Source organism: Tinamus guttatus, unplaced genomic scaffold (genome assembly GCF_059628265.1).
Source record: "Tinamus guttatus ecotype Peru unplaced genomic scaffold, ASM5962826v1 Tinamus_guttatus_pri_ptg000472l, whole genome shotgun sequence".
Lineage (NCBI taxonomy): Eukaryota > Metazoa > Chordata > Aves > Tinamiformes > Tinamidae > Tinamus > Tinamus guttatus.
Window position 1 is genome coordinate 677,558 of NW_028289006.1, and position 17,491 is coordinate 695,048.

Below are 17,491 nucleotides of genomic sequence, written 5' to 3' on the forward strand. Positions count from 1 at the left end.
TCATTTGTGCTGGAGCCCATGTCTTGGAGCCATCCTAACCCCTTGCCTGCTTTGTTCTCAGAGTGCAAGCCATATTTCCTACTCCAGACCCTGCAGCAGTGAAGGATCAGTGTATGGAAAACCTGGTGGCGTACACTTGGAAAGTGGAAGGAGGTATGTATGAGTTGCTAGCTGAGAAGATCTATAAGATTCAGAAGGAATTAAAAGAAAAACAATGGACCAGGCTGCAGAAGCAAAACATGATACCAAATGCATTGGGAATGCCGCAGGCTCCCATGAATCAAGGGCCCAGCATGGGACAGCCTCAGCCAGGGATGTCTGCGAGTAAGAGCAGTTGGGTTACTTACTACTTGGTGCAGGGCAATCCTGTGCTGTCAGGATGGTGATCATTTCTCTCTTTTCATATCACAGGTATCTTTGTAAAATTACCAGAAGTGCCAGAAGTTAGGCAGAACTCATGTTTTCTAATTTATTCCGTTTGCTTTGTAGTTTGCTGGGCTGTTTTACTCCTATTCCCTTTCCAAAGGACAGCCTCATGAGAATACAATCAAGAGTTATAAATCTATAAATATTTTTTTTTTCAAAATGGCTGCCTTTCCCAGTATTGATTACCAGAATGAAGCCTATGTGATTGATGTTGTTTTCTTACCAAATCTGCATAGAAGTTGAGAAAAAAAAACACACTACTGCTCTGCAAAAGCAGTCTGGCTTCTACCTTGCAGGAGTAATCATTTTTTATCACGTACTCCTTCTGTGCTCTGGACCCCACAGCAGCCTTTTGTAACAAGCTTCCTAACGCTTCTGCTCCACCTAGAAGGCATCAAAGCGGAGAACAGGTACATGGCATCGGTAGGAAAGAAGACAGAGAAACAGAACTCTGATCTAGGCCCTGAGTTTTGGTTTCTGGAGATTGTATTGAGGGTACTGTTATATCCCTAACGAAAGGTGCTGGCTTTACAACTATGCAGTGTTGCTAAGACGGTGAGATGCAAGTCCTCCTGCCTGTGGTAGCACCACACACTGGGGAAAGCCATCCTCTACAGTCATCTTTCCTATTATGTGACAATAGACATGGGACTGGTTCAAGAAATAGAAATTTAGCTTCTGGAGCTGATGTTTGGGCCAGGATCTGTGGAGGTCAGGGAGGAGTGCCAGGAATGTACTGCTCCTCTTGGAGGGTTCTGGAGAGAGGTGAGGATGGAGACATCAAACTTGCTCCTCAGAAATTGAGAGATTTGGACAGAATTGTTGGACAGGTGGCAACTGCCAACAAGAAACATTACAAATAATCTTACAAAATAAAGATTTTTCACATTAAAGAAAATATATTCCTTAATCCAATTTTCATTTTATTAAAAAGAAATTATTTAATTTCATTTATTGAAAATGTTTATTAAAAACAGCAATAACACATAAAAAAGGCATGAGCTGGGGCCTGCTTTAGGCTATGCTGTGTTAACATAATACTGATTTTTGCTTCAGCTTCCAGGAAGCCTTGAGCCAGCCTGTCTGAGACCCAAGGAAACAACTTTTTCAGCTACGGGAATAGGAGATATACACTGGCAATAGCACATAATATGCTGCAAGAAAGATTGTTGCAATAGAAAGATTTAATGAACCCTTAATGTGGTATCTGTGTCTTTCCTGGAAACACCTTTGTTGCCTGTCCGTACAGTATACTGTCTGCAGTAGTATTTGCAAGAGTATTTGCAATATTTGCTTTCTTTATAATTTCAGTCTGTATCAATGTATTTAAAAGCAATATTCTGTTTCTTAACAACTCTGGAGGATTGTCTGAGAGACCAGAACATGGAGGATCACAGACATTGCTGAAATCTGCCAATCAAGCTGCATGTGGAAGGATTTGCACAGGTCCCTGCCACCCTCAGCCAGTAATTAAGATATTGCCACAACCACTACTCAGAACATGCCAGGTGGTTAGCACTGATAACGACTCTTCTTTGCTAAAAGAGTGCCAGACCGTGGCCTCATTTTAGAGCCTTTGGAGCATCTAAAACAGCAATCCATATAGGTCTGCAATATACATAAAACTTGAACTAAACTGAGCTTTTTCTTGCTACTTGTCGTTAGGCTACAACTATCTCTTTGCTATACGCACAAGACAAGAACTGTGCATGTTTCACACATTATTTGCTTAGCTACTCACTACAAAATCCGTACACAGTAGGAATGTTCGATACAGGCATTTATTTACCTACTTTTGACAGTGTGAACAGAATGAAGATGATAACAACAGCAAAAGGAGTAGAACGGAAAGTAAAACTAACTCCAGGGAACATAGATTCTTCTTAGAAGATGATGAGCGCCAGAAACATACTGAGAGACACTTGCTTCTTGCCTGTTCTTGACAGTGGGCTGGGATGAGGGAGGTTGCTAGCCACAGGGCTAAGACCACAGTAGTTTCCTGTGGAGGGGAAAAAAAAAAGCCAAGAGGGACAGAAGCTACTGTACTATAAAGAAACTATGATATAGCATACAAATTTTAAAACCAATGGCATAGCACAGTAAACACTTCAAGAGCTCTGTTGTGTAGGGAATGCTTTCTTTGCCAACTAAAATATCTATTTATGTATGAAATCTCTGAAATCAATCATCTGAGGACACAGGGAGCAGCATGATTAACACATATAGACAAGTTACCATGTGGTGCATTAACACAACAGCTTTGGCATTGCTCTGGACTCCCATTTCCTAATGCAGACGTGGGCGCCACTGCAGGGACACTAAATATGCAGATCTGTCGAGGGGCAGTAAATGACATGAGCCCAGCTGCCTGCTCAGAACGTTGTCCAAAAAGCGGGTTTGCCGCCCAGCGTGCAGAGCTGATCATCACACGAGCAGGAGAGAGGTCTGCTCCTTTACTTCGGAGTTGCTCAAGCTCAAGTGCTTGGTGGTTTCCCACAAACTGATCACACACACTCCCAACTTTCCAAACTGTATTTATGTACTCAGTAACTCCCTGAATACATCCCTCTTACATTGATTAATTAGTAATTTACATAAAATTATAATGTTGCTTACTCCTCATGTCCACTATTACCATGCACGGGGGAAGCGCCTTCACCTGGGCAAGGGTCTTGGGCATGAGTTTTAGCATTATAGTACTAAGGGCATGATTTTTAGTGTTATAATGAAGACAGTTCACTTAAGGATACGTGGACCTTGGATCTTCCTGCCAAGCCTTCAATGTGTGAAAAACATTCTGATTTTAATGAGCAGCTCTCAGTTGTCCTTGGTTGAAGAGTGCTAACTCTCTGCTCCACTTGAGCAGAATGCTCAAGTTTCTGTATTCATCAATAAGGGGGTTTCTCCACAGTTTGGCTGAAGAGCAGGACAAAGGGAGGGGAGACTGAGTGGAGCCATGAGTGAGTGGGACAAAAAGAGCCATCTGCAACGAGATGGGGGCCTTTACAAAGGAGGGAAATAGGGCAATTCCCCCACATTCTTCAGCAAGGGAGACAAAGGGGTTGGTGAGCTCAGGTGAGAACAGATGGCGGGAGGCTGGAGTTCGGTGTAGGCGGGCCGGGAAGGCTGTAACTTCTGAGTACCTTGGCCAATGGGGAAAAGGAGAGGGCGTCCCTCGGTCGGGAAATTAGGATAAAAGGGGGGCTGCGTCCCCCAGCAATTGGAGAGACCCCACAGGGATATGCCCGGTGGACTCTCCCTTTATTCGAATAAAGTTTTAGGACTCCTCTGTCTCCTTTTGGACATTCAGTTCTTGACAGCGAGATTTTCCGCACACACTGATAAGTTTCCTTCCATCCTGTCCTAGCAAGATACAGGGGACATCTGTCCTGCTGAGTTTTAAACAAGGTGAACATAATTCATCCTCATACTCCAACCCAATTCATCCTGCAGTAGTGGCAGCAGAGACCTTATGCAAAATATGAGCAGCCACAGCCTGATGCACTGTCCAGCTACCTCTAATCCAGAGACATTTGCAACAAAAAGAAGGTCAAAACTAAAAAGTGTCCGAAGCGTGCTAGGCATCGCGTGTCGGAGGGGGGATTCAATACAGCTTAAATAATGCAACTTAAAGAGAGGGGTTGAAGCGGGGAGCCGTCATGGCCGCCCCGGCCGCCTCATCAAAGCGAGCGCCGAACTACAACTCCCGTGGTGCTCCGCGGCGAGCGCGTCGGGAACAACCCCCGCGCCCATTGGCTCCTGCCTCCCGCCACTCAGCTGCGCGGCTGGCGGGGGGGCGCTCCCCGTGCGCGAGGCGGTTGAGGCGTCGCGGGAGCCATGGAGCAGGAGCGCGAGGTGAGGAGCGCCGCGCGCCGGGCCGGGCCGGGCCGAGCCGAGCCGAGCCGAGCCGAGCCTGCCGCGGGCCTGCCGCGGGCCTGCCGCGGGCCTCGCGTTGCAGCCCGATAGGGGAAGCAGCGGGCGGGGAGGGAGGCCTGGATCACACGATGCCCTGAGGGAGGGAGGGAGGGAGGGAGAGAGAGAGAGAGAGAGGAAGAGGCCTGGTGGCCGCTGACGGCTGCGGTAACGGCCATTCCAACGGCCATGCTGCTGGGTAACGGCTGCGCGGAGCCAGGCGAAGCGGGCGGCCTCCTCCTGTTCCTCGTGGCCGCCGTGTTGTTGTGGTAACCAGCGTGGCTCTTGGCCCCGCCTTCGCGCTGCCTGGGGCCGGGCTGCCGCCGCCGCCGCCGGGGGAGCGGGGCTGCCCGGGGCGCCGCGTCCGCCTCGCTTCGCCTCGCAGCGCGTGGGGCTGCGGGGCTGCTGGCCTCGCTCGTCGGCACCGGCGGCGCTAATCGTCCCTAAGTTCCCAGTCGTGTTCGCTGGAAGAGTAGCGATCCAAAGGCGCTTGTTTCTTACGGGTGGAGTGAAGGTGAGCGGCCAGAAAGGAGTGAGATGGAGACAAATGCACTTTTCGAGAAAGTCCACCCCCTTTTAGACATCAGGAATGCTGCTTGAAGCTGCGGACCTCCAGGGAAGCAGCCCTGAGTGCAGGGAAGGGCCTAGGGGACCTTTTTTGGGGGGGAGGGGGTTGTTTTGTTTTGCTTTCTTGCTGCTAACGCCTTTCCCCAGCTTCCTTTGGAGTCCAGGTCAGGATTAATCTAATCTGAAAAATAAGTCCCTGGGTTTCCAGTCCTTTCATCAGTTGCTGCCTCCCAGCTCTCTGTCTGTAGCAGAGTGGTACCTGTCCTTGGAGTGGATCAGTTAGTATCAGTTAGTATCAGTTAGGGGTGTTAGAATCAGTTAGGGGTGTAAAATGCTTGTTTTAAAGCTCTCTGGTTCTCTTGGTAGCTAGCGTCTCCCTTCCACAACAAGACTTCATCCTTGGAGCGGCTGGGGGAGGAAGATGATGAGGACGAGGATGATGACTTGGACATCTTTGGAGGTTATGACAGCTTCCGGGGCTACAACAGCAGCATGGGCAGTGACAGCAGCTCGTGCCTGGATGAGTCTAGTGATGATGAGGTGGTGGACCGGGAAATTGGAGAGCTTCCTACCTCCCCTCTGCACCAGCACCCGCCCTCCACAGGCCGAATGACAGAGGACAGTGGCGCTGAGCCAGGTACTGTGCTACCTTCCCACTCCTGAAGCACGTGTGTGATGGGGAGCCCAAGGGCTGGAACTGTGCTGGGGGAAGCCAAAGGGCATGGGATGGCTTCTTGACTATGGTTTGGGAGTAGACCTGGCTTGAAACTAGGTTTTATGGGTTACCAGGGGAACTGCTAGGTGCAGACACGGCTACCTGGGCTTAATCTCCTATATCAGACTACTCCTCTTGGTAGCTGATCAACCCTGCCAGCTGCTCACATTTCATTTTTTTCGTGCCTTCCCGCTTCTGCCAGCCGTGTGCGAGATGTGTGGCATTGTGGGCACCAGGGAGGCTTTCTTCTCCAAGACCAAACGCTTCTGCAGCGTCTCCTGCTCCAGAAGCTACTCTTCAAACTCCAAGAAGGCCAGCATCCTGGCCAGGCTGCAGGTGAGTCAAAGTCTTCTTTTTTATTATTATTTTTATTTTTTAACAGGGATAAAGCAGATGGGCCTGTGCGCAGCAGGGGTGCTTGCTGCCTAGTGAGACAGCTGACAGTTACCATTACCAGTGCCTTGTAGTTCTGGCTTGTGAACCCCCAGAGAAAATGTGCCAGCTGAAAAATGACACTTGCTAGAAGGGTTCAGTTATGTTTGCCTGCTGTTTCTTGCTTCTTTGAGCATTAGTAAAAATTGCAGTGATCTTAAAATCATCCCAAGATAGAGGTTTCCCCCCTGCTGGCTAGCTGCAGGGCTTGGCTCCCTTTCTTGTGCTCCTTGGTTCTAATTTTCCTTCCTTTTTTAGGGGAAGCCACCAACGAAGAAAGCTAAAGTCCTGCACAAGGCGGCCTGGTCTGCCAAGATTGGGGCCTTCCTGCATTCTCAGGGCACGGGGCAGCTAGCAGATGGGACGTTAACGGGCCAGGATGGTGAGTGTGGGTGATGCAGGAGGAGGTGCAGCTGGGAGAGGCTCAAAAACATGGACTCCTTGAGGGCTGTAAATTCTGCAGTCCTCTCCCTCTCGACTGTGTACAGCCTTACACCAAAGCCATGTGTGTGGCTCACTCTGACGCAGGGCATCAGGGCCATGTGCTCAATGCCACTCCTGCAACCCTCTCTCACCTCATGTTCTTCTCTCATGTGCCCTCACAGCACTCGTCCTGGGCTTTGACTGGGGAAAGTACCTGCAGGAACATGGCTTCAAGGCAGCTCCCGTCAGCTGCTTCAAACATGTGAGTCCTCCTCCCTCGCCGGGCCTTGTGTTGCGCACGGGGTACGCGTGCGCGGGGCTCTCCTCTCCTCCCCTCCTGACAAGCGGTGGGGAGAGGCTGGGGCAGCAGGTTACTGGGCCCCAAAGGATTCAAGGAAGGAAGTTGGTGGCTCCTTCCTGCTGAGGATCAGTGGCCCACAGAGAGTTTTAGAGAGGAAGTATATGGGGACTTGATAGAAGCACTACCAGGGTTGATGGGTCAGTCTTAGCTGATGACAGAACCAGTTCTGGTGCCTGTGGGTCAGGTAGCAGAAAGTTCCTGCTGCTTTTGCATGTTGTCTAGGGGGTGGGGGCACCCCAGAATGATATGCAGGGAGGAACTCACCTCATCTGGATCTGGCAGCAGCTGCCCCTCCAACAGGTCCGTTTTCTGTAACATTGATTTGCAATCCTTGAGGGCCAAGTAGCCAAGGTACTTCAGTGGAAGAGTGGTGATCCTTGAGTAATATAGCAGCCCTGTCCTCTCTGCATATTCAAACTTACTTTTTCCACTCCTTTTGAGCCGCAGTCTGCAGTGTAGTATTGACAAAACTTTGTGCATCTTGAGGATATGTCAAGAGAACATGGCAGTTTTCCTGATGAATAAGGGCCTGGATGCTATGTAGCAATGGCAACAGCTACTTTGGGATAATAGGAGAGTTGGCAGTGAAGTGTTGCTATGCAGTTTTCTGTCTTTGGGGATGCTACACCAGCGATTCACTGGGATGACTAGGGCAGATCATTGGTGTTTCTGGCTATCAGTGCATTGGGGAAGGGCAAAGCATATGAGCGTGGTGAAAGCATAGCTGCCTAGAACATGGCTTCGAATGGGAGAACAAGCCTGAGCCCCGCTGTGACTGTAAATCTCTTCCTCCCTTCATGGCTGCCTCAATTCCTCAGGTGCCACTCTTTGATCAGTGGGATGACGTGGTGAAAGGTATGAAAGTGGAAGTGCTGAACAGTGACGCCGTGCTCCCCAGCCGAGTGTACTGGATTGCCTCTGTCATCCAGACTGCAGGTACACCTCCAATATGGCTCCAGTGGCCAGGCATAGCAAACTTCAAGGAGAAGCTTTACAGAGCTGAGGATAGCTGGTTAGGCAAAATACTAGCTGTTCGGAGCTCCACATCTGCTGAGAGGCCTTAAAATTGGAACTCTCATGGTTTGGGGTGGAAGAAAACGAACATCTGGATGTTCTTCCAATTGCTGGGCTCTTTATGGGTGTGGCTTTGCTTCCAGGAGGAAGGGCGGGATAAGCCCTGATAACCTGTGGAAAGCCATGTGGTAGGGGATGAGCCTGTGGTGCCCAACAGGGAGAGGAGAAACGCTTGTTAATGCCTTTCTGTGATTGTCTGCTCTGTCCTGGCAGGATACAGGGCCCTTCTGCGATACGAGGGCTTTGAGAACGATGCGGGCCACGATTTCTGGTGCAATTTGGGCACAGTGGATATTCATCCCATTGGCTGGTGCGCCATCAACAGCAAAATCCTGGTGCCGCCACAGAGTAAGTGTGACATGAGAGGTCAACACGTATCTTGGTGTGAAGTCTTGGTTCATCTCTAGCAGTAGACATTCCCATCACATGTGGGACTGCAGCTCCATGTGCACTTGAGTTTTAAGAGACATTTAGTCTTCTGGAAGTATGGGGACTTCCCCTGCATCTCCTTGTGGCTGTCCCAAAGGGCACTAGATGCGGATCTGATGTCGGACCTGTGGCCACAGGCTAATGCAGGTGCCTCGTGACCCACACAGTGGCCAGACATAGCCTTTGGGGGAACTCCGTGGCCCTATATTCCTGGCATATGACTGGGAGTATGCTGGCCGTGGTCCCCGCTCAGGGAGCAGACAAGAAATGTTAATTGGGCAGGATTCTGGCAATGCTGAAGTGCATTAGGTTAAACTTGTGTGTTTTGCTGCAATATCACTTCCTGTCTCATCCCGGGAGCTGGGTCTCTGCTTGTTGTATTTGGGGGCAGTAACGTGGGGGCAAGCTCACAGAGTCCATCTGCCTGCGAGTAGGTACAGAAGCTGGATGTGAGGAAGGCCTTTTAGTGCAGATGGACTCTTCTCAGAGAGGAGGAAAGATCTAGCACCACGTTAAAACTCCGACTGGCATAAAGATGCACTTTTTATCCTGTGCTTGTACAGGTATCCATGCCAAGTACACAGATTGGAGAGGTTACCTCATGAAAAAGCTGGTGGGAGCCAGGACCATCCCTGTGGATTTCCATATCAAGGTAAATGCAGAAGACTATTTTGTGTGGAAAAAGAACTCGGAGATGTGTGGAACGACATCTCTCCTGGTGCTGTTCTCTGCAATTCCTGGCTAGGAGAATGGCTGCAGGGGAGGAGAGGGGGGAGCAGTGAGTGCTTGGGCATGCTCGGAATATGCCTGTCACAGTGCTGTGGGAAATGGCAGAGTCCCCTGGCCCTGCGAGCACACTAGTTTCTCCATTGAGACACAGAAGGATGTAAAAGCTGTTGTCGCATAGTTGCTGCAAAATACCAAGAATTTGTTTTCTTTTGCCCAATGGGAGAGACCAGTGGAGTTCCGCCTGGTATAATTCTGCCCTGTTTCAGGGCTATGCAATCAAAAAGCCTGTTCTGCAGCCTACTGGGGAGTGAGGGGCACAGAAACAGCTGTGCAAGTGGCCCTCGAGCTTGGCAGCTCTTGTGGCAGTCCCACCTAGTCCACATGGAGGTTTGGTGTCCTTCAGGCAGAAGTGGGAGGAGAGAGTCTCCCCTAGCTGGTAGCTTTAGAGAACTGCAGATAAGGAAGATGGCCCCAGGGGTGGCTGGCAAGAAGGCAGGTGATGGCATTTGGCTCTGTGCAAGGTAACTGGTAACTCTGCAATTCAGGGAGTTGGCCAGGATGTGTGTGGGGAAAGCTGCACTGTGAGGTGTTTGGAGGACGAAGACTCCACAGGTGACTGATCTCCCCTCCTTATTAACTGTTGCCAGATGGCGGAGAGCATGAAATACTCGTTCCGGCAAGGCATGCGGGTGGAGGTGGTGGACAAGAACCACGTGTCCCGGACTCGCATGGCTGTGGTGGACACGGTGATTGGGGGCCGGCTGAGGCTCCTCTATGAGGACGGTGACAGCGATGATGACTTCTGGTGCCACATGTGGAGCCCTCTCATCCATCCTGTGGGCTGGTCACGGAGGGTGGGCCACAGCATGAAGAAGGCAGGTAGGGATCAGAGCACCACGGGCAACTCCTGATTTGCAATGAGCTGCCTGGACTCTGCCGTTGGTTCCAGTCTTGACATGCTGGGAGCCAGGCAGTTGCTTTGGGACTGGGTGGGTAAGGTCTGTCACACAGCTGCTGCTTTTCCCCTGGGATAGACCCAAAGTTGAGATCATATCACCGGTCCAGGCACAGGGATTGTAGAGTTTCTCACCTGAAGCAGGTAGTCTGGCCCTGTATTGTGAGAGTGCCTAGCCTGCAACATCAGATGTTTATGGGCTTTTTAAGAAAATTCACCCTGGTTTCTGTAAGACTGGGTACCACCGGCTTCTGTTTTTCTGAGACTTTTTTCTGGACTTAACATAAGGATTCTTGCTTAGAACAGCTTGCTTCTGGCTTAGTCTGCCAGTAAAAGCCAGACCAGAGCTCTGGAGCTGCTCACCTTGTTGAGTCTTTTTGTTTTGTCTCCTCCGTTTCCTTGCTGCCACTCCCTGGTGATCATAGCTGCATGTAGCAGTGTTACCACTGTGCCCAGAAAGATCGGCTTGCTTTTGAGCAAGCTCTGCCTCCTGGGCCCTCTTATGGGAAGCTGTGGATGGACTGACATGTTTGTTCTTTTTATTACTCATATGGTCCCTGCTCTAGCTCTTCTATAGCTGCTAAACTCTCACCAGGTAATTAATAGACAGACCCTTTCTCACTGCACTTGCTTCAGGTTTTGCTTCACCTCTTTCTTCTGTTCCTTACAGAGGAAAAGCGCAGCGACATGGCCAACCATCCCACCTTCCGCAAGATTTACTGCGATGCCGTCCCCTACCTCTTCAAAAAGGTAAGACAACACTTGCTTTCTGTGCTGGCCACAGCAAAGGAAGCGAGGGTAAGACTTCCTCCTCGGGTATATGGTGCTCTGGGGTTGCTGAGGGGACTTGCTTGTCCCCTTTCAGCTATGGGACAGTGAGGTAACTGGGTGTGAAGGCTCAGGCTTGGCAGGGTGAGGGAAAAGAGAAAGATGGAAGAACCAAAAGCCAATACCAGGTTGAGGGATTCAGCTGAAGGGCGAGCAGCCACTTGGAGGTCAGAGTGGGTGAGGGAAGATGTTTGCATCGGAGAGACCAATTCAGACAAGGGGTTGGATTGAATAGGTGTAAGGATTAAGACTGGGAGAAGGCTTACTTTGGGTGCTGCGCTCTGTGACTGGCCAAGACTTTGGCAGGGACTGCTGATACAGAGACAGCATTGGGTTGGTGCCTTCTTGGTTTTTCTTTTTTCTTTTGTCCTTTCTCTCCCTTTCCAGCTTGGACTGAGCCAACTAAAGAAGCTCTAATCCTGTTTAAGCTTGGGGTGGGTGGTGTGAGGGTGGGACTCTTCCACAGCACATGATATTCCTGGGGTCTCCCTTAGGTACGGGCTGTCTATGCCGAAGGCGGCTGGTTTGAGGAAGGCATGAAGCTCGAGGCCATTGACCCCCTCAATCTGGGCAACATTTGTGTGGCCACTGTCCGTAAGGTAAGCTTGACTGGAGAGCAGGGAAGGGGCTCTGCTGTGTGTACCTGAGACACCTCAGCCTCTCCTCAGGCCTTTGCAAACAAACAAGACTAGGGGGCGGTTCCTCTGAGAGAGGGGAGGGCTGTAAAGAGGAGCTGTCAGGCAGGTAGGCAGCAAGCGTGTGGGCTTTTAGCTCAGTGGCCTGACAGGCTAATGAGACCAGCAGTTGTCCATGCATGCCTCAGAAAACAGCATGAAGATGAGCTTGCAGACCAAACATGCTCATCTTCATGCTGTGCAGTCAGCAACCACCTCTCCCTCACCCTTGGACACTCAGCAGGAAAGCTCTGCTTGCACAAGAGGCTCATGGCAATTCCCAGGGGGCTTTAAGAGTGGCCTGTGCAGCTCTGCTTTGAGGAGAGAAGGGCCTGGGGGAAGGGGTGTGAGGTGAGCTTTGCGTGGGCCGTGCTGTGTAAGTTAATGGGTGGCATTCCTCAGTATGGGAAGATAAGGGTGGGTGCCTCTCGTGTGGTATTTGCTCATGGGGTGGCGATGAGCCCTGCTCCTGTGCTAATGGAGGGAGTGTTGGGTCAGCCAGCTTTTCTCCATGAGGCACTTTTCATTTTTTGAAATGTAGCATTGTCATGAGCTTTCTGCTCCCTCAAGAAGCTGTCTGCTCTTGTAGAGCCAACAGCAGAGGACTTTGGTGCACAGGGTTTGACAAGGGGATGCTAAGAAAGTCCTTTGTACCCTGAAAACATTCCCTTCAGCTGCTGCTCCAAAATGTGAAGATGTTGGGGTGGTCGTGCCTGTCACATTTGATAGGTATCGATTACCAATGAGTGACAGGGTGGGACAAGTCCTGATGCTATTGGAAATGGTGGCCTTCCCTTCAACTGCAGCAAACCCATCACCTGCCTGGGCTGTCTTGAGAATCTGTTTCTGAGAGAGGACAGAGCTCCTGACTGTTTGTACCTCAGTTCTTTTTCCAAAACTATTGCTCTTACTCCCAATCCCCTAGAAACAGCTGCTCTAGGCATTAGCTTGTGCTGAGTAACGTACGTCAGGAAGCTGCTCTGCATTCTGGAGCACATATTTCTGCTTCGTGCTATCTAGTGGCGATTGTGGCCCAGACATGGGGGCTCTTGGAGCAGCCACTGGGAGGAGAGAGAGGCTTTAGAGCAAGTTAAGCTCGCTCTTCAAGCCCTTTCACTTCTGCTGCAGGTTCTCTTGGATGGGTATCTCATGATCAGCATTGACGGAGCCACATCTGCAGATGGCTCTGACTGGTTCTGCTACCATGCCTCTTCGCATGCCATCTTCCCTGTCAACTTCTGCCGGAAGAACAGCATTGACCTGACTCCTCCAAAAGGTGACGTTTAGACCTGTCTGCACACAGGGATAGCCCTGCACGCAGAAGCCACTGGGCTGTGTTTTTTTCTGAGAAGTGTCTGGTTCAGATAAACCAGAACCACAATGTCCCAACCTGCCTGTTTTGGGGAAGATAGAGCTGGTTCAGAAGGCCAGTCCCCTTGAACTTGGCCTATATACCAAATCTTGGTACTCAGTGGGAGGAAGCAACATCTCCAAAAGGGCATTAATGACTTGTGGACTAGCTCCTGGAGGACGAGCAGGACAGATGTAGGGTCCCCAAATTTAAGGACAAAGGGTGGGAAGGGGTAAGCTGGAGACATTGCTGCGTGGCTCAATTATACAAATGGCAGGACTTGCCCCTGTTCTTTTTATTTGAATAAATGTGAGACTATTTCATTCTTGAAAAATATGGAGTTATAGTCACTTTAGGAACTGTTTATTGTCCTGTATAGCCATTCCCAAAAAGGCCTGCTCTGAATATCTATGTGGCAGCATTTTCAGTCCAGTATTCTCCTGCTCTTCTGCTTTCCTTTTGATCTTTCTGTCTGTGGAGAAACAGTGGTCCTAGTCGTGGTTTTTCACATACTTCTGGTCTGTCCCTTCCTCCCTTTTCTCTGTGGCCTGTTTGCAGCTTGTGCTTTTTTCAGTTTCCCCACTGGGTGGGGTTGCTGGATCTCCATGGAATCCGTGCAGTAGAATTATGCTCAGGATTAGCATGATTTGCAAGTGGTTGTGCTTCCTTCCTGCCATTTTCTCTTTTCCTCCACTTGTCAGCGTTTTTCCCCTCTGACCATTTCTTCCTGCTGCAGGGCAAGATGCAAAGACTTTCAAATGGGAAAGCTACCTGGAAAGGACAAAGTCAAAACCTGCTCCAGCCCGGCTCTTCAACACGGTGAGTGGTGCCTCAGAGAGGAGATGGGCAGAAATGCCTGCAGTCAGCAGGGGAGAGCATGGGAGGTGCGGGCGCTGCTCCTGGGTTCCTCTGTGCCAGCAGCCAGCGTGTGTGAAGACAGTCCAAGGCAGAGGTGTGCACTGTGTTTAATAATGTCCTGTCTGCCTGGTGGTGATGAGCAGTGTCATCGGTTCATGGGTGGAGCGCTGTGTTGGTTGCTTTGAGGGGGACCTGCCATTCGCTAGTGTTTCTAAGAGTTCTAGGCTACTGATGGGTTCTGCACCACTTGCTGCCTGTAGAAATGCAGCTGGCACTTGGACTTTTTCTGATTTCCTGGCATAGTTATGGGTTTCATCAGAAGTCCTTAACTGCTGCATGCTGCTGCTCCTAATTGAGGCTGAGATTCACTCAGGACACAGCTGGCCTTGGATCTGTTCATATGCCCTCTTCTGCTATAGAGCTATATGGGGTGTGGAAGTCCCTGGCATTGCTTGGGTGTGGAATTATGATGAAGCAGCATCCCCTGCATGCTTCAGACCGGAGGCAGGTCTGTAGCTGTTCTACGCCACTCAGAGTGGATGTGATTGCCTTGGTGTTCTGTTTTCCTGCCACTAGGATTGCCCGAACCACGGCTTCAAGGCAGGCATGAAAGTGGAGGCAGTGGACTTGATGGAGCCGCGGCTCATCTGCGTGGCCACGGTGAAGCGCGTGGTGCACCGGCTGCTCAGCATTCATTTTGACGGCTGGGACAGCGAGTACGACCAGTGGGTGGACTGCGAGTCTCCAGACATTTATCCTGTGGGGTGGTGTGAGCTGACGGGTTACCAGCTTCAACCACCTGTTGCTGCAGGTGAGTGAAAGCTTCGCTGTGGCTTTCTACACCGCAAGCCTAGAGGCAAAGGTTTCCTTCCTCCTGCTCTGTGAGTTGCTCCTGCTTTTTTGGGCCTTGTGGAGAGGAGAAGCTCACCTCTTTTATCCGTGCTGGCTACTGCAAGTCCTTCTCTGATGCTACGCAGCCTAGCAGCTGGCAGAGAAGAGTCTGTGGTGGGGAGAAGACAGCCTGAGGCTTTGGTTTCCCTCAGTTTCCCCCTGGCACGCCAACAGAGAATTGTTCCTGCTGAAGTTGGGTAGGAGTTCCAGGTGGTCCTATCCCTGCACAGCCTCCCTCTTACTGAGCATACCCACACCCTCAGCCAGCTAGCAGGGACAGCTCTGCCCTCACTCCCTCTTCTCTGCCCCTCCCTTCTCTGGCTAAGTCTGTAAAGGTAAGAGCATCCCCCTCCAGAGTTCCTTGCTTCCCTTGTCAAGGAGGGGGCCACTGCCTCACCTTTGCAGATGTTTTTCTTCTTGTCCCAAGCTACAAAACTTGTCTCTCTACTGCCCCTGCCAAATCTGTATTGGGCCTCTCTCCCCGACGTTGCCCCAGCCTGCTGCGCTGAGCCCTCGCCTGGAAGCAGAGCGCAGCCCCGGCGCAGGGCGCTGCCTTCCCCGCAGCTCCTTGTCTGGGGGAGAGGGCGTTGGCTCGGGGGGAAGGGGTGTATCTTGTTTCTCGCTTATGTCACTTCATCCCAGTTACCTACTGGTTATGGGACTTGGCTTTCGTTTCCCTCTCGTCTCCATGACAGAGCCCACAACTCCAGTGAAGGCCAAGGAGGTGCCCAAGAAGAAGAAGAAACCCTATGGAAAGAAGAGTGAGTGATGTTTGATTAGCGCCCTCCCGCTCGCTCACAGGCTGGGCCCAGCTAGAGGAACCTTGTCCATGTCCTGGCAGAGCAGGAGAGAGAGGCCTTGTCTTGCTGTGGATGCCCTCAGCCAGTCTGATAACACAGCTTTGTCCTCCTTCATTTCCCCTGATACCTAGGAGAGCCGAGGGCTGTTTGTGTGGGAAGGACCTGTTCCTGTAGCCTGCTTTCTGTCAGCTGAGGTGTAGAAGGAGCTTGTGTTGAGGCATGAGGTGTGCTGCTTTCCCCCCTGTGTCCATGGGCAGAGGGAGATTCTTTGCCACAGCTGCCGGGTAGCTAGAGAACGACCTTGGCTACTTTGTGCTGAGGGAAAGAAGGTCTTAAGACAACTGAAGATGCCAGTGGTGGGGCTGGATGATGTTATTGTTTGAGTTCTTGTCGTTGTCGTTGTCTTATTTGGAGCTAGCTGAGGCAAATCATGAGCAGACAGGCAAGAAACTCCTTGCCGGGGTTAGAGAGGAAAAGACACCTAAAGACAGTCAACCAAAATAAAGCCTGTTATCTAAAAATGAAAATATTAATGCTTACAGTATCCATGCCTTGGAGCCACCATGCCCATTTCCCAGGGCTAGGCCAGACAGGTAAGCAAAGCTGTTAACAGACTCCAGCAGGACCTGTTCCTTGAAAGTTAAGCCCGTGCTGAAGTACTTTGCCTTTAATCAGGGAGAAGATGGAGTGTATTTTAAGATGATGCATATAGAGGTTTTTCTTCATTAGACCATTTTTCGAGTAACAAATTGGCAGCTAATGAACATGCAGTTGGCTGGCCGGTCTTGTTGGCCTTTGGTTTCTCAGTGGAGCAGGGTTGCTGTTTGTTTTGTTTTGTCTTCTAGGGAAGAGAAGCACACTTTTCCTCATACTTTGTTCTCTCTTTGTTAAGGGAAAAAGATACCTGTCAAAACTCGCACCATCAAGCACACGGTCAAGAAGCCTCCTGGCCCGAAGGGGAAACGCGAGGCGAAAGCTGCCAGCAAAGCCTTGCTGGAGCCGGCCCCCGATGAGAGTAAGGGAGCAGTGGTCTGTCCTGCAAGCAGCCTGTGCCTGTACAGGCTCAGTTAGGGAGGAGAGACAGCACGGAGGTGTTGGAAGACGTGCTGGCCCATTCTGGGTCCCATAGAGGCTGTCACAGCATTTGAGCACTGTCCCTCACGCTGAGCACTGAAGGGTGCGGTGACCCGAAGAGCCTTGGCAGCTGGGTCCCTCACCAAAGCTATTGGGTAGCTGGGAGTAGTGAGGTGCTTTGCATGCATGTGGGTGCAGAGCTTCTGGAGGGTCCAAGTTGCTCACAGAAGTTTCATTTCCCCGCTGGGGGTATATGCAGGTATGGCAAGGGCCACGCTGGCATTTAAGAGTGGTGGTTCTGGGGAGCAGACAGCTGAATGCTGCCAGGGTTCACTCCCCTCCTGACTGCTGCTGTGGCCACCAGGTGGTTTGCTTCAGCAGGACAGGGCTCCTTTCTGGAAGGGATACCCCAAGAAATGGGCTAGAAAACAGGGGTGTTTGAGTGTCTGTGGGGGCAGAGCTGGTGCTGCAGTGCTGCAGAGGGAGCATGGGTTGATTTCTCTGTCTTTCCCTCTTTTTTTAGTCATTGCTGTGCAGGTGAAAGAAGAAACTATCGACCCCTCCATGGAAGAGTATGGAGTTTCAGAGCTTCCCATTCCTGTCAGCAGCATAAAGCAGGAGGTCACAGACTGAACCTGGAGCGTCCCCCAGCTGCCTTCAGCAGCCTGGGCTTCATCGTGTGGCCCTGTTGAGGCAGGCCCTGGCAAAGCGGAGCAGGAAACCAAAAGAGCCCTCCCTTGTCAAGGCCCATCACCTTGCAACACTGCAGTCCTGCTTTCTTGGATTGCAAGAGGACTTCCTCTACACTTGTCATTTTAAGCCCCAGGGAATGAGCTCCAAAAGGGCAGCGGGCTGACAGCTGTGACCGGAGCAGCCACCGGGGCCGCGTGCCTGGCTCCGCAGGCGGGTTCCCGAGCCGGAGAGCCCGGAGCGGCTGCCGCGGCACGGAGGGGCAGGCTGGAGGGGGAGCCTCCATCTGCGAAGCTGGGTGC

At 51.2% G+C, this 17,491-nt stretch overlaps 1 protein-coding gene across 2 annotated transcripts; it reads left to right on the top strand.

Annotated features, from left to right (window-relative positions):
- The first annotated feature begins 4,198 nt into the window (after positions 1-4,198).
- Positions 4,199-17,214, top strand: L3MBTL2 (L3MBTL histone methyl-lysine binding protein 2). 2 transcript variants are annotated; one of them, XM_088532799.1, is made up of 17 exons: positions 4,199-4,281; positions 5,272-5,542; positions 5,823-5,956; positions 6,311-6,434; positions 6,658-6,737; positions 7,655-7,772; positions 8,124-8,258; positions 8,903-8,991; positions 9,716-9,947; positions 10,694-10,773; positions 11,346-11,450; positions 12,654-12,801; positions 13,613-13,695; positions 14,311-14,545; positions 15,321-15,386; positions 16,318-16,440; positions 17,023-17,214. In XM_088532799.1, exons 1-17 carry the CDS (start codon positions 4,264-4,266, stop codon positions 17,130-17,132), a joined length of 2,151 nt encoding a protein of 716 aa, XP_088388925.1. In that variant the 5' UTR covers positions 4,199-4,263; the 3' UTR covers positions 17,133-17,214. The 2 variants fall into 2 exon arrangements, with proteins under 2 accessions (XP_088388925.1, XP_088388926.1); XM_088532800.1 differs by lacking the exon at positions 15,321-15,386.
- Positions 17,215-17,491: the final 277 nt, after the last annotated feature.

Excerpts from the sequence above, each read along its gene's own strand:
- L3MBTL2 (XM_088532799.1), top strand. Across the intron at positions 12,802-13,612 it reads TGACCTGACTCCTCCAAAAG|GGCAAGATGCAAAGACTTTC; the intron begins GTGACGTTTAGA and ends TTCCTGCTGCAG. Across the intron at positions 16,441-17,022 it reads GGAGCCGGCCCCCGATGAGA|TCATTGCTGTGCAGGTGAAA; the intron begins GTAAGGGAGCAG and ends CTCTTTTTTTAG.